The sequence below is a fragment of the Ursus maritimus genome, unplaced genomic scaffold (assembly GCF_017311325.1).
Source record: "Ursus maritimus isolate PB19 unplaced genomic scaffold, ASM1731132v1 scaffold_14, whole genome shotgun sequence".
Lineage (NCBI taxonomy): Eukaryota > Metazoa > Chordata > Mammalia > Carnivora > Ursidae > Ursus > Ursus maritimus.
The window spans coordinates 53,552,766-53,576,556 of record NW_024423786.1 but is presented as its reverse complement, the minus strand read 5'-3'; the positions used below and the strand labels follow the sequence as shown (position 1 = coordinate 53,576,556).

At 45.3% G+C, this 23,791-nt stretch overlaps 2 protein-coding genes across 4 annotated transcripts in view; one reads left to right on the top strand and one right to left on the bottom strand.

Moving 5' to 3' along the window:
* SAFB2 (scaffold attachment factor B2) overlaps window positions 1-1,125 on the bottom strand; it is a 31,628-nt gene extending 30,503 nt beyond the window's left edge. Inside the window, exon 1 of one of the 2 annotated variants that reach the window (XM_040629517.1) lies at window positions 774-1,125. Coding sequence is in view for 1 of the 2 variants with exons in the window: in XM_040629516.1 (XP_040485450.1) it covers window positions 774-959 (186 nt within the window). In the remaining variant the exon portion in view is untranslated. The remainder of the gene's footprint in view (window positions 1-773) is intronic. The other variant, XM_040629516.1, reaches the window with a different exon arrangement.
* Window positions 1,126-1,279: 154 nt separating this feature from the next.
* SAFB (scaffold attachment factor B) overlaps window positions 1,280-23,791 on the top strand; it is a 36,867-nt gene continuing 14,355 nt past the window's right edge. The window contains exons 1-7 of one of the 2 annotated variants that reach the window (XM_040629515.1): window positions 1,280-1,629; window positions 4,586-4,670; window positions 15,718-15,782; window positions 15,865-16,071; window positions 19,227-19,289; window positions 21,889-21,916; window positions 22,861-23,371. In XM_040629515.1, the coding sequence (XP_040485449.1) occupies window positions 1,441-1,629; window positions 4,586-4,670; window positions 15,718-15,782; window positions 15,865-16,071; window positions 19,227-19,289; window positions 21,889-21,916; window positions 22,861-23,371 (1,148 nt within the window). In that variant the 5' untranslated portion in view covers window positions 1,280-1,440. The remainder of the gene's footprint in view (window positions 1,630-4,585; window positions 4,671-15,717; window positions 15,783-15,864; window positions 16,072-19,226; window positions 19,290-21,888; window positions 21,917-22,860; window positions 23,372-23,791) is intronic. The other variant, XM_040629514.1, reaches the window with a different exon arrangement.

Below are 23,791 nucleotides of genomic sequence, written 5' to 3'. Positions count from 1 at the left end.
TGACCTCTGGGGAGAAAACCCACCAGACAGACTGGGTGGTGTGGGGAGGAGGGGGGTTGCTCAGCACCTTCCTCGGGACTGGCACACGACTGGGCACTCAATGGTAAACTCAAGCTCTGCAACGAGCTTGCTCTGGTTGGGGAGACAACAATCCCTCCATACTCAATTTGGGTTGAGTGCGGCCATTGGGGCATAAACACAGAACGGTGCAGGACAGAAGCAGGGAGATGGAGCAACACTTTAGGAAGCACGTTGGGGAGACAGCTCAGGTAGAGCGAGAAAGACTACAAGGCACCGACTAGGAGAAGCCCTGGAAGAACAGAGATGGAGAGGAGGGCATGACAAGAGCAAAGGTCCCGGTGTAGAAACAAGCACAACCCCCTGTCCCGTAAGATCTTAAAAGGCTCTTCACTCATCCTTCCCCCAGGGGAGGAAACTGAGGCACAGCGAGAAGAAGGCACCTATCCAAGGTCACAGAACCGAGTCTCCAACCGGAGCCCGGAAGAAATGCAGCCGGCCGGCGGCGGCTAAAAGGACGCGCTTTCAGCACGCTTGAGGCGACCATCTGGAAAGAGGATCAAAGGGGAGGCACAGAGAGGGGCGGTGACGGGCCAAGGTCACACAGCCGGGCCCCCTGGTCCCCGCGGCTCGGGCCGGGGTCGGTCACAAGGGGGAATGGTGGAGGAGGACCCGCGTCCGGGAATCGCTATGACAGGCCGGCGCGGGGGCGTGCCCTGGCCCCCTGCTCCACCCCGGGAAGTCGAGCTCCTCACCTTCTTGAGCCGTTCCATCAATACGCTCTTGTTGCCGCCCGTGTCGAGGTTCCGCTTCTTCAGCTCCGCCCGCAGGTCGATCACCCGCAGGTCGCTCAGCCGCCGCGTCCCGGCCTCCGAGGCACCCGATCCGACAGCGGCCGTGCCAGAACCCGACTCGCCGGACCCTGCCAGGGGCTCCGCCATCCCAGGTCTCGCGTCCCCTCCACCCACTTCCCACACCGCCGGCGGCTGTAGCGGCTCTGAGCACAAAATGGCGCCGCCTAAGAGGAAAACGCACTCGCTTCCTCCCGCCCCGCTTTCCGGCCGCGCATGCGTGCCGCCCATGCCAGCTTTCTGAACAGCACGCGCGCTCGCGCGTCGACCAACCGCACGTTCCCCACCACAACGCGCAGGCGCTGTAACTGCAGCACGCATGTGTCACGGCCGTTCGCGGCGGGAGGCTGGCGAGACACAATGCGCCTGCGCATATCCCTCCGAGCGCTCACCACGCATGTGCACACGCGACCGGCAGCGTCGGCTCCGCGCCGGGTGCGCCTGCGTAGAAGTGAGGCGCGCCAGGGCGGCTGGAGCGGTTCCCTCGCAGGCGGCGCCATTTTGTGCTAGGTGCCCAGATAAAACCGGCCCGGTTCTGTGTGAAGTGGGCGGCGGAGCCAGGGTCCCTGGAATGGCGGAGACTCTCTCAGGCCTAGGCGATTCAGGTGCGGCGGGCGCAGCGGCTCTGAGCTCTGCCTCGTCGGAGACCGGGACGCGGCGGCTGAGCGATCTACGGGTGATCGATCTGCGGGCGGAGCTGAGGAAACGGAATCTGGACTCGAGCGGCAACAAGAGCGTTTTGATGGAGCGACTCAAGAAGGTGGAGCTGGGGCCCTGCGGGGGCGGGCAAAAGGTGGGAAGGGGGTCCTGGCGGACGCGACTGGGGTCCCTTGGCCTCGGGGTCCGCCCCCGGTCCCGTGTGGGGCCTGCGTCTGGCCTGGCGCTCTGGGCTTCTCCCGGCTCCTCCCAGGCCCTAGCGGGAACTCCCAGGCCAGCTGCGCCCGGGTGCGAACCTCAGTACCGCCCTTGGGAGAGGGGAGCATCTGGGCGCGAACCGGTGAAGGCCCCGCGGCCTTGCGACGGCGGGCGGCGGGGCACCCAGGCCGAGGGCTCCTGTTTTCCGCACCAGCCACTGCACGAAGGGCCTTCCTCTTGGCGGCCCACCCCAGCCTCCAAAAATGACGGGAAACCCGGAAGCCCTCATTTCCTGGGCGAGGTGGGGGGACTCGGCCAAGGTCACACGGCCGCGGAGACGAGGCGTCGGCACTGGGACCCAGGCCGGCCGCTTGCCTGAGCCCGCGCTGGCCGCGGGTCTTCCTCTGGAGAGTCAGATGCTCCTTGGCCCGTTGGGGTCGACGCACTTTGAGGAGGGGGCTAGTTTACTGAGCAAACACGTCAAGAACACGTTCAGACGTTAAAAAAAGAAAAGCAGTTTGTGGGTTCGCCATCCTTTGGTCGGGGAAATAACACGGAAAGGAAAGTGCTGTTTGCGATAGCGAGCAGAAACCTAAGAGACGTTGGTAGGGAGAACGTGAAGACAGCTTCAGGACTTCGCCAGGAGGCACGCAGAATGGGGGCTCCCGTCCCTGTGTCTGGCCTCAGGCCTCTGCCGGCTCTCAGTGGCCTGAGCTTGGGCACGGAAGACGTTTAACGCGCTCTCAGCCTGTTTCTCCTGTAAAGAGAAGGAAAGAGCGTGCTTTCGTGTTAGGATTAAACGAGATTGCATGAAACGGGCTTGGCATGCTGCCTGGCACATGAAGATAACGATCGTTGTCACAATTCACTTTTCCTCTCTGCCACCATTTGTTACTTGCAAAACTAGGACTCTAATCCCTACCTTGAGGGGTTCTGAGGGATGGGTGTGAAAAGCGTAAGCAGTTAATTAAATGTTTGGGTCCTTCTGCTTCCCTTATTTCATATTCCTGTTGGCTTCTTTCCTTTTCTCCTGTTCACCTTTTCTCATCTTGGGACCTCTCCTGTGTAATCTCAGCCTCGCCACCCTCCAACCCCTGTAGACTGTGTGATTGTGACTCTTTCCACCCTCTGGCTCCCAAACAACTGAGGACCAGGGCATTAATTATTACTGATTACTATTAAGGGGAAGTAGGGATTGTTTCCCATTTTGCGAATGAGGAAGCTAGGGCTCGAAAATGGTGGGTTGATTAGTCCAGAGTCAGTTGGGCTTTTCTAATTTGAGCTTGTGTTTGTTTCACTATGGATACTAACTTCCCTTACTCAAGTTGGGGCAGGTAGTTCATCAACCAAGATGTTCTAGAAAAGATGCCAGAAGGTTGAGGGTTGCCACCAGGGTCTCCAGTCAACAAAGCCAAATTGGGACCTTCATCCTCTTTACTCGCAGACAGTCTGCAAGTCTGCAAAGCTTACAGGATGGCTTTGAACCTTCCTGTCAGATTGGTGGCGGAAACTGGTATGTGACTTCAAGGATCCTCCGTCACTATCATCTCTGAGCCATTTTTCATTCCTTCTGCGTTTTCATTTTCTTAGGGGTGTGGTCATAGGACATAAATATTATCAGCCTGTATGTTTGCTGTCTTATCCAAGTGAGTTTAGAATTATTGATCTTCTTTTTCTTTCTTTCTTCTACCATCTAGTTAGAGTCCCTTTTCTTGTAATTTTTCCAGGAAGGGCAAATGAGGAAAAGGCGGAAGGAGCACAGAGAGTAGTTTCCTGAGCTCTATAAGGATGACTCATAGCCCATAGCGTCCCTAGGGATGATCCTGTAAACACTGCACCCAGAGGAGACATATCGAGGGGGAAAATGGTATACCTCCTGTCTGGGGCAGTTCTCTGTTCTTCTAGTGGTATTCCAGAATCCTCTTTTGCCAGGAAGAATGGGAGGGACTTTCTGGTTGTGCTTTCCTTGATCCCAGAGCAGAATTCCCAGTTCCTCCTCCTCACCATGGCTTCGGAGAGGAGAAAGAGATTTTCTTTGTTCCTGGTACAGATGAGATGTGGAGTTCCTAAGCCCCGTTGCAAATTCAGACTTCCACACTGAGAACTCCTGAAGATCTGAAATTTCTGAAACCGTTGACAAATAAAACATGCTATTCAAAGTGGGTTTATACAGCTTGTGCTCACAGGGTAGTACAGTAACGAGAGGAAGGGTTAACAGTAAAACCTAAAAGCAAAGCCCAGTATCCAAGGATATCACTGATGACACGCTCAGTAACCATTTGCTGGCGCCTCCTTGGTGCTACGTGCTGTGCTGAGTGTGGGTGCGGGCTGTTCAAGGGAATGACAAGCTCTTGGGTGGGAGGTAGTACTTGCCAAGAGATTATTATAATTCTGTACCCTTTCAGGTAGGTCCCTTCGTGGTTAAGAGCAAGACCTTTGGAGTCAGTCGTAGATGTGAGTGATCTGATGAGGTAGTACGGGTCACGTCCAGCCTCATGCCACACACGGTACGATCTCAGCCAAGGGAGTGTTCGTATTCTGTCCAGACAGTGCCAAGTGTAGGCATGGCATGGAGAGCGAGTCACAGAGGGTCGAACAACACATTGCTGGGTGAAGTCATAGGAGATGGAAGAGTGTGCTTTTTCCTTTTTGAGTTCTCTTGGGTCCAGGAATAGGATAAACTAGATTGTGGTGATGTTTGTACTAAGAAATAAGTTGATTCCAGAGCCTTTGTTCCAAGGTAGAGCAAGACAACAAATGGATGGGGGGAGGCCCTTTCCAGATCAGCAACCTGCAGTTTCTGTGAAAGTCTCGTCTTAGTGCTGCCTTTTTTGGTAAACTTTTTTTAACCTTCCCTTTAGGCAATTGAAGATGAAGGGGGTAATCCTGATGAAATTGAAATTACCTCTGAAGGAAACAAGAAGACATCAAAGAGATCTAGCAAAGGTATGAAGGATTTTATAAAAGCACTTCTGATAAAAACTTTTTTCACAATTATTTTCTCTGCTAATGAGCCTGTTTACTTGGCTGTGTTTGAGGTCTGTGAACTACCCTGTGAATCCAAAGGGCCTGGAATGAAGCTTTGCATTTCCTTTAAGACCCCTCTAGTGTATTTTGTTTTTCTGGTACTTAGGAATTCAGACAGGATGGAAGGGATATTTACATACTGGTTCATCAGGCCTCAGCACCCCTTGTTTATCCAGACTCTTAACCTTTTTTACATAGAGAGTATTTAGGACTGCTTGGGTCTCCTCTATTTCTCTGACTTGTGGAATGTATCTTTTCTTTTAAATACCAGCTGGCCAAAACAGAGTTGTAACTTTCACAGACATTGCTTTCAAAATTGCCTAGTGCATAAATGCCGCATTCCACATGGCATTAGTGCTCTTCAGCATCTGACCCAAATTTCCATTTCCCTCTTCTCCCCTTCAGCCTTTCTCTTCTACATCCTGGGCTTCAGTCAGGCCCCAAACATATGCTTCCCTCTCTTGGTCCTCTTTTGCCTAAGCTTATATTCCCTGCCTACCCCTCTCCCCATGTGTCTGCATTCAAGTCCTTGTTCATCAACAGATGACTTGTGATCCCACCAGTAGTAACTCCTCTTACCTTCAGCCCTCTGTATAGTGATGATCTGGTTCCGGAGACCTTGCTGTTTTGTTTTGTTTTGTTTTGTTTTGTGTTGGTCAGAGCATCCGCACAAGCAGGGGAGCAGCAGGCAGAGGGAGAAGCACACTCCTCACTGAGCAAGGAGCCCTGTGTGGGACTCAGTCCCAGGACCCTGGGGTCATGACCGTGGCCAAAGGCAGATCCTTAACCAACTGAGCCACCCAGGCGTTCCCCTTAGACCTTGCTGAAATGCTAATGTCACTCTGCCCCATGGTAAAGAGATTGTTGAGGGCAGAGACTCTATCATCTTCCTTGTCTTTCTACTTCTTTAGTATTTACTCAGTAATTTCATTCAGTAACATTCAACTACTGTTTTAAGAAAGAATCAGCTAAAACAGGGCATTTGAACTGTTCTAAAAGTTCTCTTGGTAATTGGTGGCTTTGTTGCTCAGGCCCCAAAACAATATGAAATATTCGTATTACCTGGCTAGTGGTGAAGAATTGGGTTTGAAGTATCTAGGAGGCAGGGACCAATGTCAGCCACACTGGGTGGCGTAAGCTCTTGGACAGCAGCAGTCAGGCAACCTCACTTTGGAATGAAGGCACTTCTGTGGTCCATAGTACATTGCACATTTTTGGCTTTGCCCGAGTAAATGTCTTTGCCAGGGTAAAGAGTGCTGGAAAATCACAGAAAGACAGTCATACTGGTGGAAAATAGAGCCTGTTGGACCTCCTTTTGTGTTTTGTTTTCTTTTTGATAAAAAAAGAAATACTTGTGTTAAATATTTTCTTCTTTTGTTTTGTTTTGTTTTGTTTGTTTAAATACAGACAGGTATTAAGTAAAATGCAGAAGCTCCTTTTTTCCCCAGTGAGGAGGTAACTCATTGTTAGAAGGTTGGGCAAACTTTCCCAGACTTTTTTGTGCATTTGCGGTCTTTTAAAAATAAATATATAAAGGGGCGCCTGGGTGGCTCAGTTGGTTAAGTGTCTACCTTCGGCTCAGGTCATGATCCCAGGATGCTGGGATCGAGCCCCTCATCTGGGAGCCTGCTTCTCCCGCTCCCCCTGCTTTTGTGCGTGCTCTCTCTTTCTTTCGCTCTTTCAAACGAGTAAATAAGATCTTTAAAAAAAATAAATATATAAAGATACGTATACAACTATACATGTATGTTTTTCTTTTCTTAAGGAAATAGGTCTTAGTTTACAAGATATTTTTTAGATTGCTTCTTTCACTTACCCCATTGAGGACATATTTCCATAGTCCCTGCAAGTATAAAAAGACCTATTCTTTTTAAACAGCTTAATTGTGACATTTCTTATCAGTCTACCACAGTTTAGCTCATCAGTCTCCTTTGTTATTAAACTGTTGAGATTTTTTTCAGTTTTGACTTGGCATTTCCAGTTTTCAGTGCTGCCATGAACCAGAAATGTCTCTGTGTAAAAAAAATATATGTTTTTTGATAGCTTTTTAAAATATTTTATTTGAGAGTGAGAGAGCACAAGTGGGGGAGGGGCAGAGGCAAATGGAGAAGCAGACTCCTAGCTGAGCAGGGAGCCCGATGTGGGACTCATCCGCATGACCTTGGATCATGACCTGAGTCCAAGGCAGACACTCAACTGACTGAGCCACCCAGGTGCCCTATTTTTGATAACTTAATTAGGAGTAGAATTGTGGGGTTGAGGATATGTGCATTTTATTTTGAAATAGCTACGGATGAGTAGCTCTTCCAACAGGCTGTACTGGCTAATATCTCCACCAACAACAGGGAGAAGGGTGCCTATTTAAATTCTCGCCGAACATTTGAGGATTATTTATCTTGTTATATGTTGTCTCTTACATAGGAGAAAACTATTGTATTTATCTGCATTTCTTCACAGGTTATGTTTTAATTTACATCTCTTCACAGGCTAAACCGCTTCTGGTAATTGGCCATCTGTATTTTCTGAACTTCCTTTAATGCCCTTTGCCCACTTTTCTGCTGAGTTTGTCTCACTGACTTTTGAGGACTTGCTCTCTAAAATGTCGCAATTGTTTTTTCCTAGTTTGCCATTTGACTTGTTTGTGATGTTTTGGTCATTCAAGTTTTAATCTGTAATACGGGCTGCACTGTCAACCTATTCTGTATGGTTTCTAGACTCTATGTTGTGTTTTTAAAGGTCCTCCTTGGGGTGCCTGGGTGTTAAGCACCTGCCTTTGGCTCGGGTCATGATCCTGGGGCCCTGGGATTGAGCCCTGCGTCGGGCTCCCTGCTCAGTGGGAAGCCTGCTTCTCCCTCTCCCCCTGTTTGTGTTCCCTCTCTCGCTGTCTCTTTCTCTCTCTCTCTCTCTCTCTCAAATAAATAAAATCTTTAAAAAATAATTTAAAAAAATAAATAGAAGGCCCTTCTTGGGGTGCTTGGATGGCTTAGTCAGCTAAGCATCCAACTCTTGATTTCAGCTCAGGTCATGATCTTGTGGGTGATCTTGGGATGGACAGGATGGAGCTTCTTGTCAGGTTTATTAGCACAGAGTCTGCTTGAGATTCTCTCCCTCCTCCTCTGCCCCTCCCTCCGCTCCTGCACATTTGCACACTCTTTCTCTAAATAGATAAAAATCTTTTTTTAAAAAAATGTTATTTTAAAAAAATTTAAAAAAAAAAAGGTCCACCTTTGTTTTAAGATTATAAAAAGTAGGGGCGCCTGGGTGGCACAGCGGTTAAGCGTCTGCCTTCGGCTCAGGGCGTGATCCCGGCGATCTGGGATCGAGCCCCACATCAGGCTCTTCTGCTATGAGCCTGCTTCTTCCTCTCCCACTCCCCCTGCTTGTGTTCCCTCTCTCGCTGGCTGTCTCTATCTCTGTCGAATAAATAAATAAAATCTTTTTTTAAAAAAAAAGTATTCTACGTTGTAGAGTAACGTTTATGGTTTTGTTTTTTAATTTGGATATTTAATTCATTTGGAATTTACTTTTGCATATGGTGTGAGGTAGGTAGGGATCAAAATATGGAACATTTCTGTCTGATTCTTTGTGCCCTTCCCCAGTCACACTCCTTTAAGCCCCCTAACATCACCCCCCAAAAAAAGTTTGTTGCGATTACTTTCATGATGGATTAGTTTTGCCTGTTAGAGAACTTCATGTAAAATGGAACCATGCAGTACAAACTCTTTTGTGTCTGGTTCTTTGCTTGGCATAATTTGTTCTATTCCTGAGCTTTACAGTACATTTTGACACTTGGTAGGGCAAGTATGTACATTCTACTGAATTACTTTCAACAACCTTGTTACATTTTAGCAAGAGTTTAATGGAAATAAGGTTCGTTCTTCTGACCTGTTTGGTGAACGAACTGAAAATGCTTTGAAATCTGCATACTGATTATTTTAATCACAATCCTGGAGTGTGTGTCAGGCAATTTCAGCACTTCGCCAGAGTAGTTTCATACCAGTAATCTGTTAAGCAGAATCTTTCAAAGTAATTACCAGAAAAGTAAACTTAACTGGAAAAGCAAAGTTGGTATGTTTGCTTTTTAGCTCTTACCTGATCCTGTGCTGCTGGCCTGTTTGTCTGTTTTGATACAGGTTTATATTAGGGAAAAGATGCAAGAATCGGAAAAGATTTTCATGTGTCCTTCATCCCACCTCCCTGGATGTTAGCGTTTTACTAAATTTTATCCTCCCCCACCTCCTTAGTATGTATGTATGTTTTGTTTCATTTCTGAGCTGCTTCAGAAGGAATGGCTGGCATGGGCCCCTTTGCCCCTCATACTACAGTATTGCCTGACAGCAAGGGTATTATTACAGAGCCCTCGTTGTCAAAATTGAGACATTAACATGGATACAGTTGCCTAAACTGAGATCTTCTTTAGATGTTACGTTCTTTATAGCTCAAAAGGAAAAATAATCCAGGGTCATGCATTGCATTCAGTTGTCATGTCTCTCTGGTTTCCTTTTATCTGGGGTAGTTTCCAAGACTTATATTGTATTCCTGTATTGCCAGTTTTGAAACGTACAGACCATTTGTTTTGAAGGCTGGTTTGTGAATTGGTGTTTGTTTATTTATTTATTTATTTTCTCTCTCATTAGGTTCAAATTATATACTTTTGTCAGCAGTACCAGAAAAGTTACTCTTCCTGGATTCTCTCTTCCTCAGCATATCTTCTCGAGGCACATGCTGTCCATTTGAGTAACTGACTTAAAGTGCTGTTGGTCAGGTTTCTCCACTGGAAAGTTACTGTCTTACCCTTTGTAATTGTATCTGTGGGGAAGATACTTTGAGACTTCTGTAAATATCTTGTTCATCCTCCACTAGTTTTAGCACCCACTGATTGTTATCCATTGGTGATTTTCTGTATTTATTATCCTATCTGCATTTATTAGTTGGCTTTCTACCACAAGGGATGGCTTGCTCTTCTTCCTTATTTATCGGTGTGAACTTAGAGATTCTTTCTTTGTTCAGTAAGTTATAAACCTTTGTGATTAATTTGATATTCAGATTGTTTCAGTGAGAGCCCTTCAAGCTGACTTGTGTGTCTTTTTGACATATCCATGTCACTCTTTGAGTGCTTTCTTGCTTTCTGGCAGAATAGGGTATTCCAGTCTCTTGTACTCTCCTGCTGCACCTTGGAAATCAGCCATTTCTTCTAGACACCCTTGTTCTTTTTTGTGGAGAGTGGTACCTTGTAGGCCAGTGGTGGGTTTGTAAGGTCTATTGGACCGAATGTGCCTCATGAAATTAAATCCTGGTGAAGCAGTCAAATTAGCCAGTGACAGCTTCAGAAACGTGAAAAAATAAAGCTCTGGCTGAGATGGGCAGTGCACCAACTGAACTTGCTAGCTCATTAAAATTGTTTATTAATTGATTCTCTTGGACTTTGGAAGCGGCAGTGATACTTTTAGTCAAAGACTTAAGCAAGATGGATGTAAAAAAAAAAAAAACTATGTTTAGTGTTCTTAAATGGCAAAATAAAAGTAGAAGGAAATACTTAAGACCTGTGACATGACTAACCTTGAGAAAGTTTTCCTAGATGTAATGATCTCATATTAGAAAGTTGTCTATTAGCCCCAAGCTGATCTAAAAAGAAAGCGTATAAGAATAACTAAAATTGTGAGAAATCAGTGATATAGAGTTGCTCTAATTTTATTTATTTATTTATTTATTTTTAAAGATTTTTTATTTATTTATTTGACAGAGATAGAGACAGGCAGCGAGAGAGGGAACACAAGCAGGGGGAGTGGGAGAGGAAGAAGCAGGCTCATAGCAGAAGAGCCTGATGTGGGGCTCGATCCCAGATCGCCGGGATCACGCCCTGAGCCGAAGGCAGACGCTTAACCGCTGTGCCACCCAGGCGCCCCTGCTCTAATTTTAACAATAGGATATCAAAGAATGGGAATTTCGAAGATTTGTTCATCTTAAAGGTGGCATTGGGGTTGCCTGGCTGGCTCAGTCATTAGGGTGAGCAACTCTTCATCTCGGGGTGGTGAGTTCAAGCCCCACATTGGGTGTGGAGCCTACTTAAAATATATGTATATATATATTTTTAAAGATTTTATTTATTTATTCGACAGAGATAGAGACAGCCAGCGAGAGAGGGAACACAAGCAGGGGGAGTGGGAGAGGAAGAAGCAGGCTCATAGCGGAAGAGCCTGATGTGGGGCTCGATCCCATAACGCTGGGATCACGCCCTGAGCCGAAGGCAGACGCTTATCCTCTGTGCCACCCAGGCGCCCCAAAATATATGTATATTTTAAAGATTTTATTTATTTGACGGAGAGGGAACACAAGCAGGGGGAGTGGGAGAGGGAGAAAAGCAATCTTCCCCATGAGCAGGGAGCCCAATGTGGGGCTGTATTCCAGGACCCTGGGATCATGACCTGGGCCAAAGGCAGACACTTAAGGACAAAGCCACCCAGGCACCCCAAAAATATTTTTTTTTAAAGGTGGCTATAAGGATTTCTCAGATGATGATGCTGGAACAGTTGGCTGTCTATCCGATGGTGGGAAAAGGTCTGTTCTTTCCATGGCAAATAGAAATTCTGGCTAGGATAGTACTTTCATAGTCACTGTGGTGAGGGAGACCTGAAATGACACTAAAAGCAAGACAAAAAGGCAAATAAACTCAGCTGCGTAAAAGGTTTAATCCTCTCAGCAAAAGACGTCATAAATAATTCAGATGCGACAGACTGAGAAAAAGTATCATAGAACATAAATATCCAGACCACGTTGAGTACTCTTACATATCAGTAAGGAAAACATGTAGTCCGGTTGGCGAAGTAGAGACTATGAATAAGCAGTTCACAGAGCAAAGAAAAAACAAACATGACCTGTATACAAAAAAAAGATTCTCTTGCTAGTAATTGAAGGAAAGCATATAAAAATGAAATTATCATTTTTGTTTCTTACACTCGTAAAAACTTATACCGCTCCTGATATCCCGTATTAGCAAGGATGTGAGGAAATGGGCACTTACTGGACATGGTAGATTAATAAAGCCTCTCTGCCCTGGGGTCGCTAAACTAGTAACATTCACGGTATGAAGTAAAAGATGGAGGTGGATTAACATGTAGGATGTAGCGCAAGATGGGGCGCCCGGGTGGCTCAGTCGTTAAGTGTCTGCCTTTGGCTCAGGTCAATGATCCCAGACTGCTGGGATGGAGCCCCGCATCGGGCTCCTAGCTCAGGAGTCTGCTTCTCCCTCTCTCTGTCCCCCTGCTTGGGTTCCCTCTCTCGCTGTCTCTCTGTCAAATAAGTAAATAAAAATCTTTTAAAAAATGTGCAAGAAGATATTTATGAGCATGAGTCTTTTATTAGTGAAGTAAAATTGACAGTGAAATGAGTGGGACTCTTTGAGCATATAATTACATAAATGTATTTGTATAATCAAATACGTTTTAAAAGTAATGACCTGCCCACATGCATCAGGCCACTCGGGGTGCTGTGGGGGAATCCCGGCAGAGTTGAGAGGAGGCGGTCTCACCGGTGAGTTTGGACATGATGCCTGAGGCAGAAGCTCAGCAGAGGAAGAGGAGATGGAATCCCAGGCAGGGGAGCCAGGAACAGGTTAAGGGATGCCGGAGCAGGGCACGTAGAGCCATGCCTTATAGTTCGGAGGCTGCGAACCAGGATGACCTTTACTCTGGAGAAAGGATTTGAGGGGCACCTTTTCCCTTGGTACTAAAGACAGCACTCTGGTTTATTCCAGAGAGCTATATTTTTTATTCACATCAGTTTTGCATTGGTTTAAGCACATTTTTCCCTTCTTTTTATTTTTATTTTTATTTTATTTTTATTTTTTTAAAGATTTTATTTATTTATGTGACAGAGAGACAGCCAGCGAGAGAGGGAACACAGCAGGCGAGTGAGAGGAAGAAGCAGGCTCCCAGCGGAGGAGCCCAATGTGGGACTCGATCCCGGAACGCCGGGATCACGCCCTGAGCCGAAGGCAGACGCTTTAACGACTGCGCTACCCAGGCGCCCCTCCCTTCTTTTTAGAAAGTAGGGTGCCTTTTCCCAAATAGTGCTTCTTGATAAGCTTCCCAGCCAGGGTTATGCTTTCTATATATACTGAAGACTAAATGTTCCTTTTTTTTTTTTTCTCTTTTTTTTTAAGTAAGGGGTTGTTTTGTTTTGTTTTGTTTTTTAAGATTTTATTTATTTACTCTTTTTTTTTAAGTAAGGGGTTTTGTTTTGTTTTGTTTTGTTTTTTAAGATTTTATTTATTTATTTGACAGAGATAGCGAGAGAGGGAACATAAGCATGGGTGAGCTGGAGAGGGAGAAGCCGGCTCCCTGCTGAGCTAGGAGCCCGACGTGGGGCTCTATCCCAGGACCCTACGCATATTCCCCTGGCGTTTCTGGTCCTTTCTTACTTGAGAGAGTTCCTAGGCCCTACCCGCCACCCCTGCCCCTGCCCCCGCCCAGGGGTTTCGCTGCAGTGTGTCTGTGCTACTGCCCTGGAGCAAAGGTGGTTAGAAAGTGGCAAACTGCTTTTGCTTGTTGGAAACGTGCTGCGTCTCTTGTTAAAGGGAGAGAGAAATGAAGGGTTGCAAGTTTGTGGTGACCTACTTAGATATTTCCCAGTAACTAGGATAGAACTGGGTAAAAACCAGTGTATGTATTCTAGAATGATACCAGCTTTATCAAATATAAATCTGTGGAAATGGTGCTGGTGCAAGTTCCTGATATATTTACATAAGGACCATTGGGTTAAGTTCCAGACATTTTTTAAAGCTCAAGGCATGTTTTGTCATAGCTACTACAAATGGCAGTGGTGTTCCCAGCCAGCCGCTAGGGCTGTTTGCACATAATGTATTGAATTCTGTTAGTGTCATGATCTATGTTTTTAAATAATGTATTCCTGAAAAACTTTTCAGATTTCCGGAAGGATATTCCTGAATGAAATTAGAATATGGAAAAATCAGGGGTGCCTGGGTGGCTCAGTTGGTTAAGCGTCTGCCTTTGGCTCAGGTCATGATCCCAGAGTCCTGGGATCCAGTCCTGTATTGGGCTCCCTGCTTAGCAGGGAGCCTGCTTCTCCCTCTGCCCCTGCTTGTGCGTGCACGCGCGCTCTCTCTCTGTCAAATAAATAAATAAAATCTTTAAAAAAAGAAGAATATGGAAAAATCAGGTAACGTGTAATAAGGAAGTTCTTACCCCTGAGAGAGGTTTTTTTTTTTTTTAAAAACTCAGTTATGGTATAAATAATTAGGTTTGGGTTTTTGTGCTCCCCCCCTTTTTTTTGCCCTGAATATTACACATTTCATACACTTACAAGCTTAATCCTTAGATATAAGCAAGTTAATGTTTGCTTTCCTTACATTCCTTGAAAAAACACTTAACGGCCTTAAGAAATTCATCTTCATGTTGGGAGAAAGATCTTGAAGGAAGTGAGTTTTTTTGTTTTGTGACTAAGTCACAAAAGAAGTTGAGCACTGCCTTTGTGATAAGGAGCTGCAGCTCCAAAGCCCATAACCTTGCTGTCCTGCACTGCTTCTGAGACATGCGCTCGTATTTCATACATGGGATTTTATTCTTCACAATGAAAAGAGTCAGTCAGTTTAAGTTTAGCAAACCTGTTGTCAGACCAAAAATTTCACTTTTCCCTTACATTTTTTATTATCATGGCTAATGGTTTCCATTTTCTCTTCAGCCCTGGCATTTCTATCATTTACATTTTTTATTTCTTTTTTTTTAATTTATTCTTATAATTTGTACAAAAAATAAAGGCAAATGGCCACATAAATGCTATTTAGATGAATGTGCCAGTGTGCCTGCCCGCTGTGAACTGTTGTCTTCAGAACAGATGGTGAACGTTCTAAAATAAATCTGTTCATAAGAAATAGTAAGAGGTTGAGTGAGGGAAGTTGAGGAGAAAGGATTTCCTCATTTTTCAAAGCATGGAGTCAAATCTGTCTAAAAACTAAAATGTGAGACAGAAAATGAGTCTAGCCTCCTGAACAAAAATACTCAACCTGAGAATAAATTCAGGTTAGAAAGTATCCCTTTTTTGCCTAGAACATTGGTAAGGGTAAGAAGTAAGAGGTGGTTTTAACAGAGATTCAGAAAGATGGGCATTTTAGTCTTGTTGATGCGACTGTATGAATTGGAACAACCTTCCTCTGCGGCATCCTGATAATATGTGGGTTCTTTGTTTTTAATAAAAGCCTTAAAAATATACCTACCCTTTGACTTAGGAATGCCATTTCTAGAAACAAGCTCTAAAATGGTGATTGCTTATGTACGAAAAGAATTGCCAGGATGTTCATCTTTATCAGCATTTTCTTGAATTTCCACGCATACGCATTAATTAGATTAATGGTGGTATCTCTGTATAATGCTGTTAAAGAATATGGAAATAAGTTCATAACATAGTGACAAGGTCACAGATTCATGATACAGTGTCATTTTTGTAAGTATAGCGCGTGCATATACATAGAATGGAGGAGGAGGTCTGTATGTCAGTATAACATGGGCGTTAACTCTAGGTGTTAAAATTATGAACGGCATTTCTTATTCCTTATTTATATTTTGTTTTGTGTCAATTTCTGTGGGAAAATATGCTCCATGTTTCTTAACTAAAAAACAGCACACTGTATGAAATACTCTTTTCCCCACGGCCACAGCTACTTGACAGGAAGGCCAGGCCTTAAAACAGGTCTCATCTGCCTTGACCTTACTAAGCACTCATTTCCAGCTCCTTATCCTTGCACAGCCACCTGATGAGAACAGAACCTCTTCTGCTTGATGGGAGCGGGCTGCCCTGTCCTGAAAGGCCTTACCCTTCCAGATTACCGTTCCTAAATGGGGAAGTGCCAGGGGTGTTGGTAACTGCTTCTGTGATGCTTAGGGTCTGTAAAAGTACTGCTTCTGGAAGATACAAGTCATTGATCTGGTGCTGTAAACTATTCTCTCTTCAGGGCGTAAACCAGAAGAAGAGGGTGTGGAAGACAACGGGCTGGAGGAAAACTCTGGGGATGGACAGGTATGTGCGGCCTTGTCAGTGAATCAACTTGGTGGATCGACCTACGACAGTCATGTGATGGTTGTGTTTTGTTTTGTCTCAGGAGGATGTTGAAACTAGTTTGGAGAACTTGCAAGACATTGACATGATGGATATCAGTGTATTGGATGAAGCAGAAATCGATAATGGAAGTGTCGCAGACTGTGTAGAAGACGACGATGCGGATAACCTCCCAGAGTCCCTGTCCGATAGTAGAGAGCTAGTCGAGGGAGAAATGAAAGAGCTTCCTGAACAGCTTCAAGAACATGCTGTAGGTAACTCGGCAGCGTCTCTCTCTAGGATGCCCCGTGACTGTGTCAGTTCCTCAAATGTCGTGAGAGATGATAAGGTTTATATTTGGATTTGAGCTTTTTTAATGCTAGTTCAGGGGGATTGTGCTTAATTTGTTCATATGTAAGATCCAGACAATTCTGAAAACACACTCTGTTGAGAAGTGTCTCGGTGAGATCTAGGAGTATTTGCTGTCTGTTTGCATAATGCATCGTAAAACATTTCAGGGGCGTTCTCCGAGACCTTCCTATTACAGGAGCTTGGTCTGTGGTAGTATGGTTCGCATGCCTTGAAAATACCAAAATAGAGGTTGAAAGTTGACCTTTTCCTGATAAAGAACTGATCTGTGCCTTCTTCCTAGTCATCCTTTCATAAAATAAGCTTTGACGTGGTCTTTAAAGCTTTAGTTTTTTTTCATTTTAGAAACATCTACTTATACTACAAATATAACGGGTACTATTTATTGAATTCTGTTTGCCAGGCATGAGGGAGATGTCCTTCAATACTTTTAACAGGACATATGTAGATGATATTTTGCCAGCTTCCTTCTTGAGGAAGTCAGGGGATAAAGAGGTAAAGAAGTATCTCCAGGCAGCACACAGCTCAGAAGAGAATAAGAATTAAGACCAGGGGGCGCCTGGGTGGCGCAGCGGTTAAGCGTCTGCCTTCGGCTCAGGGCGTGATCCCGGCGTTACGGGATCGAGCCCCACATCAGGCTTCTCCGCTATGAGCCTGCTTCTTCCTCTCCCACTCCCCCTGCTTGTGTTCCCTCTCTCGCTGGCTGTCTCTCTCTGTCAAATAAATAAATAAAATCTTTAAAAAAAAAAAAAAAAGAATTAAGACCGGGCTAATTCCAGAGTCTGTGTGCTTAGCTCATACATCGTGTTGACTTGGTGCGAATAATTTGTTAGATTACTTTATTTCTGTGAGGATGAGTGTTTGTCGGGTAGACCAAGAAGGCAGTGAAAATTAGAAGATGCCTAACAAGGCATCTCGGTAGAAATCCTTACGTGTTGGTTCCTGGGAGGTACCTTGTTTCTTAGTGGCTCTCAGATCTCTTGCAGTGAGTGTCCCAAGTCGCCCCCAGGGAAGGAAATCCTGTTCTCTGCTAGTGGATCCGCTTCTCCCTTTCCTTAGAATATTTTTGCATTTCCTCTTCGAACTGATTCTGAGTATCCTTAGAGGTAGCGGACGGTCATCTTTGAATGGAGAGTTTGATTTTGAGAATTGACTGCCATTTTGATACGAGTAGGGTGTGTAATTTTATTTTTTGGTGTAAGTTTCATTTGTGGACTTCTACAAAGTACCCAAAACTCTAGAGCAGTGACGCGAAGTACGTACCCTTCCTTATTAGCTGCTCTTTCTGAAAGCAGTTTTTTCCCCTCTGATAAGAAAATAATACCTTGAGTCATAAAAGCCTGGAAACATCCTACATGTCTGCTAGTGGTAGTTAAATAATTATAATTAGGGAAGCAGGGTAGGTTAAGAATTAAGACCATTCACTAGAAATCTGACACTCAATTTGCTATGTGACCTTGGGCAAGTTATTTAACCTCTCTGGACGTCACTTGTAAAAATAATAGGTTTTGGGAGGATTGAATAGATGAACATTTATTACTAGCTTAGATCCAAAGTCATCAAACTGGCCAACGAGCTGTTGGAACATAGCCGTACCTGTTTGTGGCAGTCACCCGTGGCGGCTGATATCTCAAACAGTAGAGTAGTCATGACAGAGACCATCTGGCCTGCAAAGTCTCAAATATTCACTGTGTGGCCCTTGACAGGAAAAGTTTGCTGACCCTGGTTTAAAACTGTGCCTGGCATATAGCAACACCATAGGGCTGTTGTTGTTGCCGTAAAATTGTATTACTGCTTCCAGTAACGCAGTTATTACTGTTACATAACCATGTAAATGAAATAAGTAGGTTCATATGAATTAAAACAGTCTTCAAGAGGAAGTGGAAATATGGCAGGGGACGGAATATGCTGCCATTCATGTGGACAGAAGAAGGAGGGGTGGTCTCATATGCGTGTGTGCTGCACTCCTGTGAAACACTGTCCGAAGACGATCGCATCGGGAGAAGGAAGGAGTGGTGCAAGGGTGCTTCCTAGTCAGATAAACGTAATAGCCATACATGTTGTTGATAAAATATTTGAAAAATCATCCCCCCTCCCTAAAATATAACAACCTTGGTGCTTTACAATAAGCAGTTCAAATTATTTTGGTTCTCACAACAATAGTAGTATAAACCTCCCTTATGTGTTTGGGGAACCCCTACCTTATTGGGCAGAGCCCACCTCTTGGAATAGAAGGTCAACATACCAGTCATTTTTCCCCAGCAGAGGGGCCTCTGTGGGCCACCTGCCTTGGCAGTCCTATGTTTCTATCCCCGCACTCCAGTTTGGAAATTGGTGAGGCTAGGAGGCGGGTACTCAGACATGTCATTTTGGTCTGGGGTAGAGTCACTTTGGGGCAGCAGGCTCAGTAGCAGTAGCATTCCGGCTTGGAGAAGCGGTGGCCCCAGAAATCCGAGAAACTATTCTGCAGTCTGATTCTGGACATTGTTCACAGAAGAGCAGCCCCCAAACCTGGCGTTCCAGTTAACTTCGGAGAGTGTGTGTACTAATTTTAATCTCTTTTCTGCTTAACTTAAACTTTCTGGGGACGCCTGTGTGGGTCAGTCAGTTAGGCATCTGCTTTCAGCTCGGGTCATGATCCCAGGGTCCTGGGATCGAGTCCGGCACTGGACCCTTGCTCAGTGGGGAGCCTGCTTCTCCCTCTGCCTGCTGTTCCCCCTGCTTGTGCTCTCTCTCAATATCTCTCTTTCTCTCTGATAAGTAAATAAAATCTTTAAAAACAAAAACAAAACTTAAATTTTCTGTTTTTCTTTTTCTTCATTTAGCTTGTATCTTAAAATCCTCAGTGGTACCGTAGTGGGTTTCCCAGTGTATTTGCAGGTATTATATACATTTATAACATTTCTTTAAATTGAGGTGAAGTTAGGCTGTAATGTTGTTTGGATTCCAGAATTTTGTCCTAAGTGATTTTCATGCCTTTTATTTTTCATTTCACAGATGTACTGTTGTGTTACGTAACATTGACATGTGTAAACTGTATTTTTGTTTATTTTACAGATAGAGGACAAAGAAACCCTAAACAATTTAGATACTTCATCATCTGACTTCACTATATTACAGGTAAATTGTATGTCTCCGTGACTTTAGAATCAAAGGGTAGACTACCATTTCTGGAGGCCACTTCAGACATTGTATGGCATTCCCAAGTAAAAGTCATTGCAAGGTTTGTTTGCCCTGTGGGCATCTTCAGCGGGCTTTGCTTTCCACTTTCCCCAAACATAACGTGCCTATTAAAAAAGACTCCTCATCTTGGCTTCCCCTACAAGCACTGTGGCTTATCTGCAGCTGAGAGGAGGGCCTGTTTGGGGAAGTTCTTGTTGATTTGATTGCTGGGGGAAAAGACTGCCTGTCTGATCTGTTCTGGGTAGTATCCTCTGCAGAAAGACTATAAGTGGAAATGGTGGTGGGCGTTGGGGGAGCGCTCCCTCCCTAGGAGATATTAACGGGGTCCAGAAGAGGATGCAGGAGGGTGGGGCGGCCAGAACACTGACATCACAGCTGGGAAAGGTGAAATCTTGGGGGGGTCTGCTTCAGCCTTTGGGAATTTTTCTCATAGAAAATGCACAGATTTCTTGTGATGACTTTATCGTCTTGACTGTATCATCTGTGTAAATATTAAATCTTAGATGAGAACAAATGAGATGTGGACTAACTTTCAGGTAGGATTTACATAAATGTGGGTCTTGAGTTTCCTTTTAATTTTTCTGCCAGCCTACCTAGATATATAAACCATTGGAATAAACTTACTTGGGTAGCTGCCTGATTTTCGTTGGAAAGTTTTGCGAGGAAATGAAAATACCATCAGCTTTTGCCAGTCTTTATTTTTGTTTTTGGGTGTATTTTTTTATTGTCCTCTTTCATTCACCTGTACTGCTTAATGAGAAATCCTTTTTCAGACGCCATCTCCATTTACTTCAGCCAGGCAGGGGCAAGGTTAGTTATTGGCAAGTCAGAATCCCAGCTTCAGGGAGGGTGCAAACCTAAGAATGCATGGTGGAACCTAGCCTACCTTTAGGGCTAATATCTCTCTCCAGCTGCAAGTGATACCACCCATTCTTGGCTCCGAAAGGAAAGGGGAGCTGGGTCTTGTCATTTTCTCGAGTCTTTCTAGGTCCAAGACCCCTGTGTTGAGAGAATTCTGCCTAGAATGATCTTTGGCTTTAGTTGTAGGGTTAAATCCCAGAGTGGGGTACGTTACATGAGAAACATAATCTGTAGAATGAAGGTATGAGAAAGTGAACAGTTTCCCGGGGCTCTTCAGAATGGCAGGCCAGCTCCCAGTGAAGGTGCAGACCACCCGCCCCCATGTCCCAGGTGTGTGTGTGTGTGTGCATGCCTGTGGCGTGTCAGGCGTGCGTGCAGAGATGAACATCGCCACCCTCACAGGACCCTTCCTCCCTGTGTGAAATATCCACCAGCAGTGTTGGGAAGAGACCTGCGCTGATAGACTCCTGCTCACACAGCCGTCGTGTAGAACGTGGCTCAGCTGTGTGTCTTTGAGGCAGTTTGTCAGCCACTCTGTGCTAGTCTCCCAGTCTGAAAGGAAGAACGGTACTGATAGTACCAACGTGTTAGGGCTTTCGGAGGATTAACGTGTATGTAAAGGGCTTACATTTGTGCCTGGAACCTGATCAGTGCTCATCAGTATGGGCTGGAGTTGCAGGACGGAGTGCCTCATGCAGGGCGTCTGCACGCGCTGGGGACCGCCTGGTGAGAGAAAGGCTCTTAGTGGGGCAGTCTCTGACGCCGTTAGGAGAAGGCTTTCTGGGAGGAGATGGCCCCTGAGTTACATGCTGGGGGATGTGTGGGACTCAGATGGGGGTGAGGAGGGGTATAGATGGGCCTGTCGGGAGAGAGATGGTGTGAGGGGCCTTTGCCGAAGGCTGTAGGTCATGGAGGAACCGTTGCTCACCATGATGGCAGATTGACAGGGAAGGGCCAGTAAAACCGGGCGCTGTTGGAGGCAAGGAGCAGTAGTGGTCTGGATTGCCAGGGCTTCCTGGGAAGGGTTTGGGGGATGATTAGGAATGAGAGGTGGCCCAGTGGGAACGCCGGTAGAAGAGATAATGGAGGACTAGTGTGTAACCCTGGAGAGCTCTCAGGCGACCAGGTGCAGACATGGTAGAACGATTAGAACTGAGAACAGGGGTCAGACCACCTGTGCCCTTATTCCCTCACTCTTTCAAGTTCTCAGACGTTAATCTAGATTAAGTGAAAAAAAATGACTGATAAATGTCAGGCATTCTGTTACACACTACCGGTAGTCAAAAACACTGCTCTCTTGGCTTTTAAGAGTTCAGTCTAGGGGGACAGACGAGCGTGTGATGCAGTCATTTCCCTGGAAAGTGAGGATGTTGCCAGGCGCTGGGGAAGTGAGGCAGCGCAAACAGGAGCGGCAGCCAGGCCCTGGGCCCTTGAGAGCGGGCCCTTGAGAGTAGCCCAGGCGGAGGGGCGGGGGTGGGGCTTGGGCCGGAGGCGAGTGAGGCCCCAGTGTCGTGTGTGGGCTTTGTCCTGAATGTGAGTAGCTTCTCCACCTGTTGTGTTTGTGAGTTTCCTAGTACGTGTGTTAAAAATTCCCTTTTTAGTGAACAGTTTTTGGTGTAAAGAAGCTATAGGTTTCCTTCATCTGGCACAATCTTATTTATGTTTTTTGTTGCAGGAAATTGAAGAGCCATCCTTGGAGCCAGGTACTGTTAAATGAAAAACTTACCAGCGGGGGTTTGGAACCATTCTAGCTTTCCACCTTCTCTAATTTAAATTCTTTAATTTTAAAAAGTTGCCTTACTGTAGTATACATTGTTCTAAAGGTTTACGATCCAGAACATACCAGGATCATAGAGATTGGAAACCCAGCCATATCACCAGATCTGTGAAAGTGGCTAACTTCTTATGTTACAGAATGTACTGTGAGATGAAACGATCTCATGCCTTTTTAAACGTAAACGGCACTTAAATGTGTGTAGAAAGTGTTTGCATGATGCCTCTCATGAGCTAACACCTGTGCACCCCACAAAACAGATCTTGTGATATTGGGCAGTGTCTTAACTTTGTGGTTTTTAATTCAGGCAGTGCAGGTAGCTATAGGGAGATGCATTTTAAAACATTGAGACATAACTGGATTCCAGAAGAGGAAAGAGTTTCTTCATGAGAATTCCAAACAAATACTATTCACTTTCTGGACTGCAAATATCTCAGAGCACCGATGGAAGAGATTCTGGTTTTCATGTTGGACTGTTCTGTTAAAAGAAATTCAAAGAAATTTGGAAATTGAGCTGTTCAGTGAATGGTGATACATTCAGTTAAGCACCTTGGACTTTGGAAGCTAAATTCAGAAGAGTCCTATGTAAACGACGACAGAACGAAGACTGTCAAGAATCAGCCAGAAGGTTTTGGGGGTTAAATCTCTGGGATGCTTTTCTCTTCCATGTAGCGTAGCGGCTTACTGTAGCAGTCGGTTGGAGTGCAGGTAGTGTAACCGGTGTAACTTTGTGTACCCGCGGGTTTTCCAATCTCTGTGTAGCTAGCAGTTCTCTTCGTGTTAGTGTGGCAGCCGTGCCAGTTCCACATTTGTGATTGCTTTATTTCCCTGGTAATTAAACCTTGTGCCATTCTATTCCTGTTAAATCCGTAGAAAATGAGAAAATACTCGACATTTTGGGGGAAACTTGTAAATCTGAGCCAGTAAAAGAAGAAGGTTCCGAGCTGGAGCAGCCCTTTGCACAGGATACAAGTAGCGTGGGGCCAGACAGAAAGCTTGCGGAGGAAGAGGACCTTTTTGGCAGCGCCCATCCGGAGGAGGGTGATTTAGATTTGGCCAGCGAGTCAACAGCACAAGCTCAGGCGAGCAGGGCAGACACCCTGTTAGCGGTAGTGAAAAGGGAGCCCGTGGAGCAGCCAGGCGATGGCGCGCGGACGGACTGTGAGCCTGTAGGGCTAGAGAAGCCAGTTGAGCAGAGTAGTAAAGCCTCAGAGCACACGGAAGCCTCTAGCGAGGAGGCCGCGGAAGCGCCCCAGGAAGCCTCAAGCCCAGACCCCAGAGATAGCAAAGAAGACGTGAAGAAGTTTGCTTTTGAAGCTTGTAATGAAGTCCCTCCGGCTCCTAAAGAGTCCTCAGCCAGTGAGGGCGCTGATCAGAAAATGAGGTTTGTTTTTTCTCAGTTTTAGACCAGACGCTATCTCCTTTTCATTGGTCATTTAATGACACACATAAGCTGTTTTTTCTGCAATTGGCCAGCCAGACTGATGCAATTGTAGTTTACTTCTAAACAATGTTTTATTTCTCTTTGTTTATTTTAAACTGATTACATAATCTTTTTTCTTTTCTCAACCTGTCATGGTTGTTTTCTTTAATTCTTCCTAATTATCTTTAGCCCAGCAGAATTAATTAACTCCTGTGGGTCTGAAATCTTATGGTTAGGTCAGATTTCCAATACAAGTTTGTCGGGGTGTCATTTTTTCAGAACTAAATTTCGGGTAGGTATGCAACCTCAGCACGTGTTTTATAGTTTTGAGTTCGTTTCGTCTCTGCATCTTCCGTCTGGAGTGACATTATCTTTTGTCTC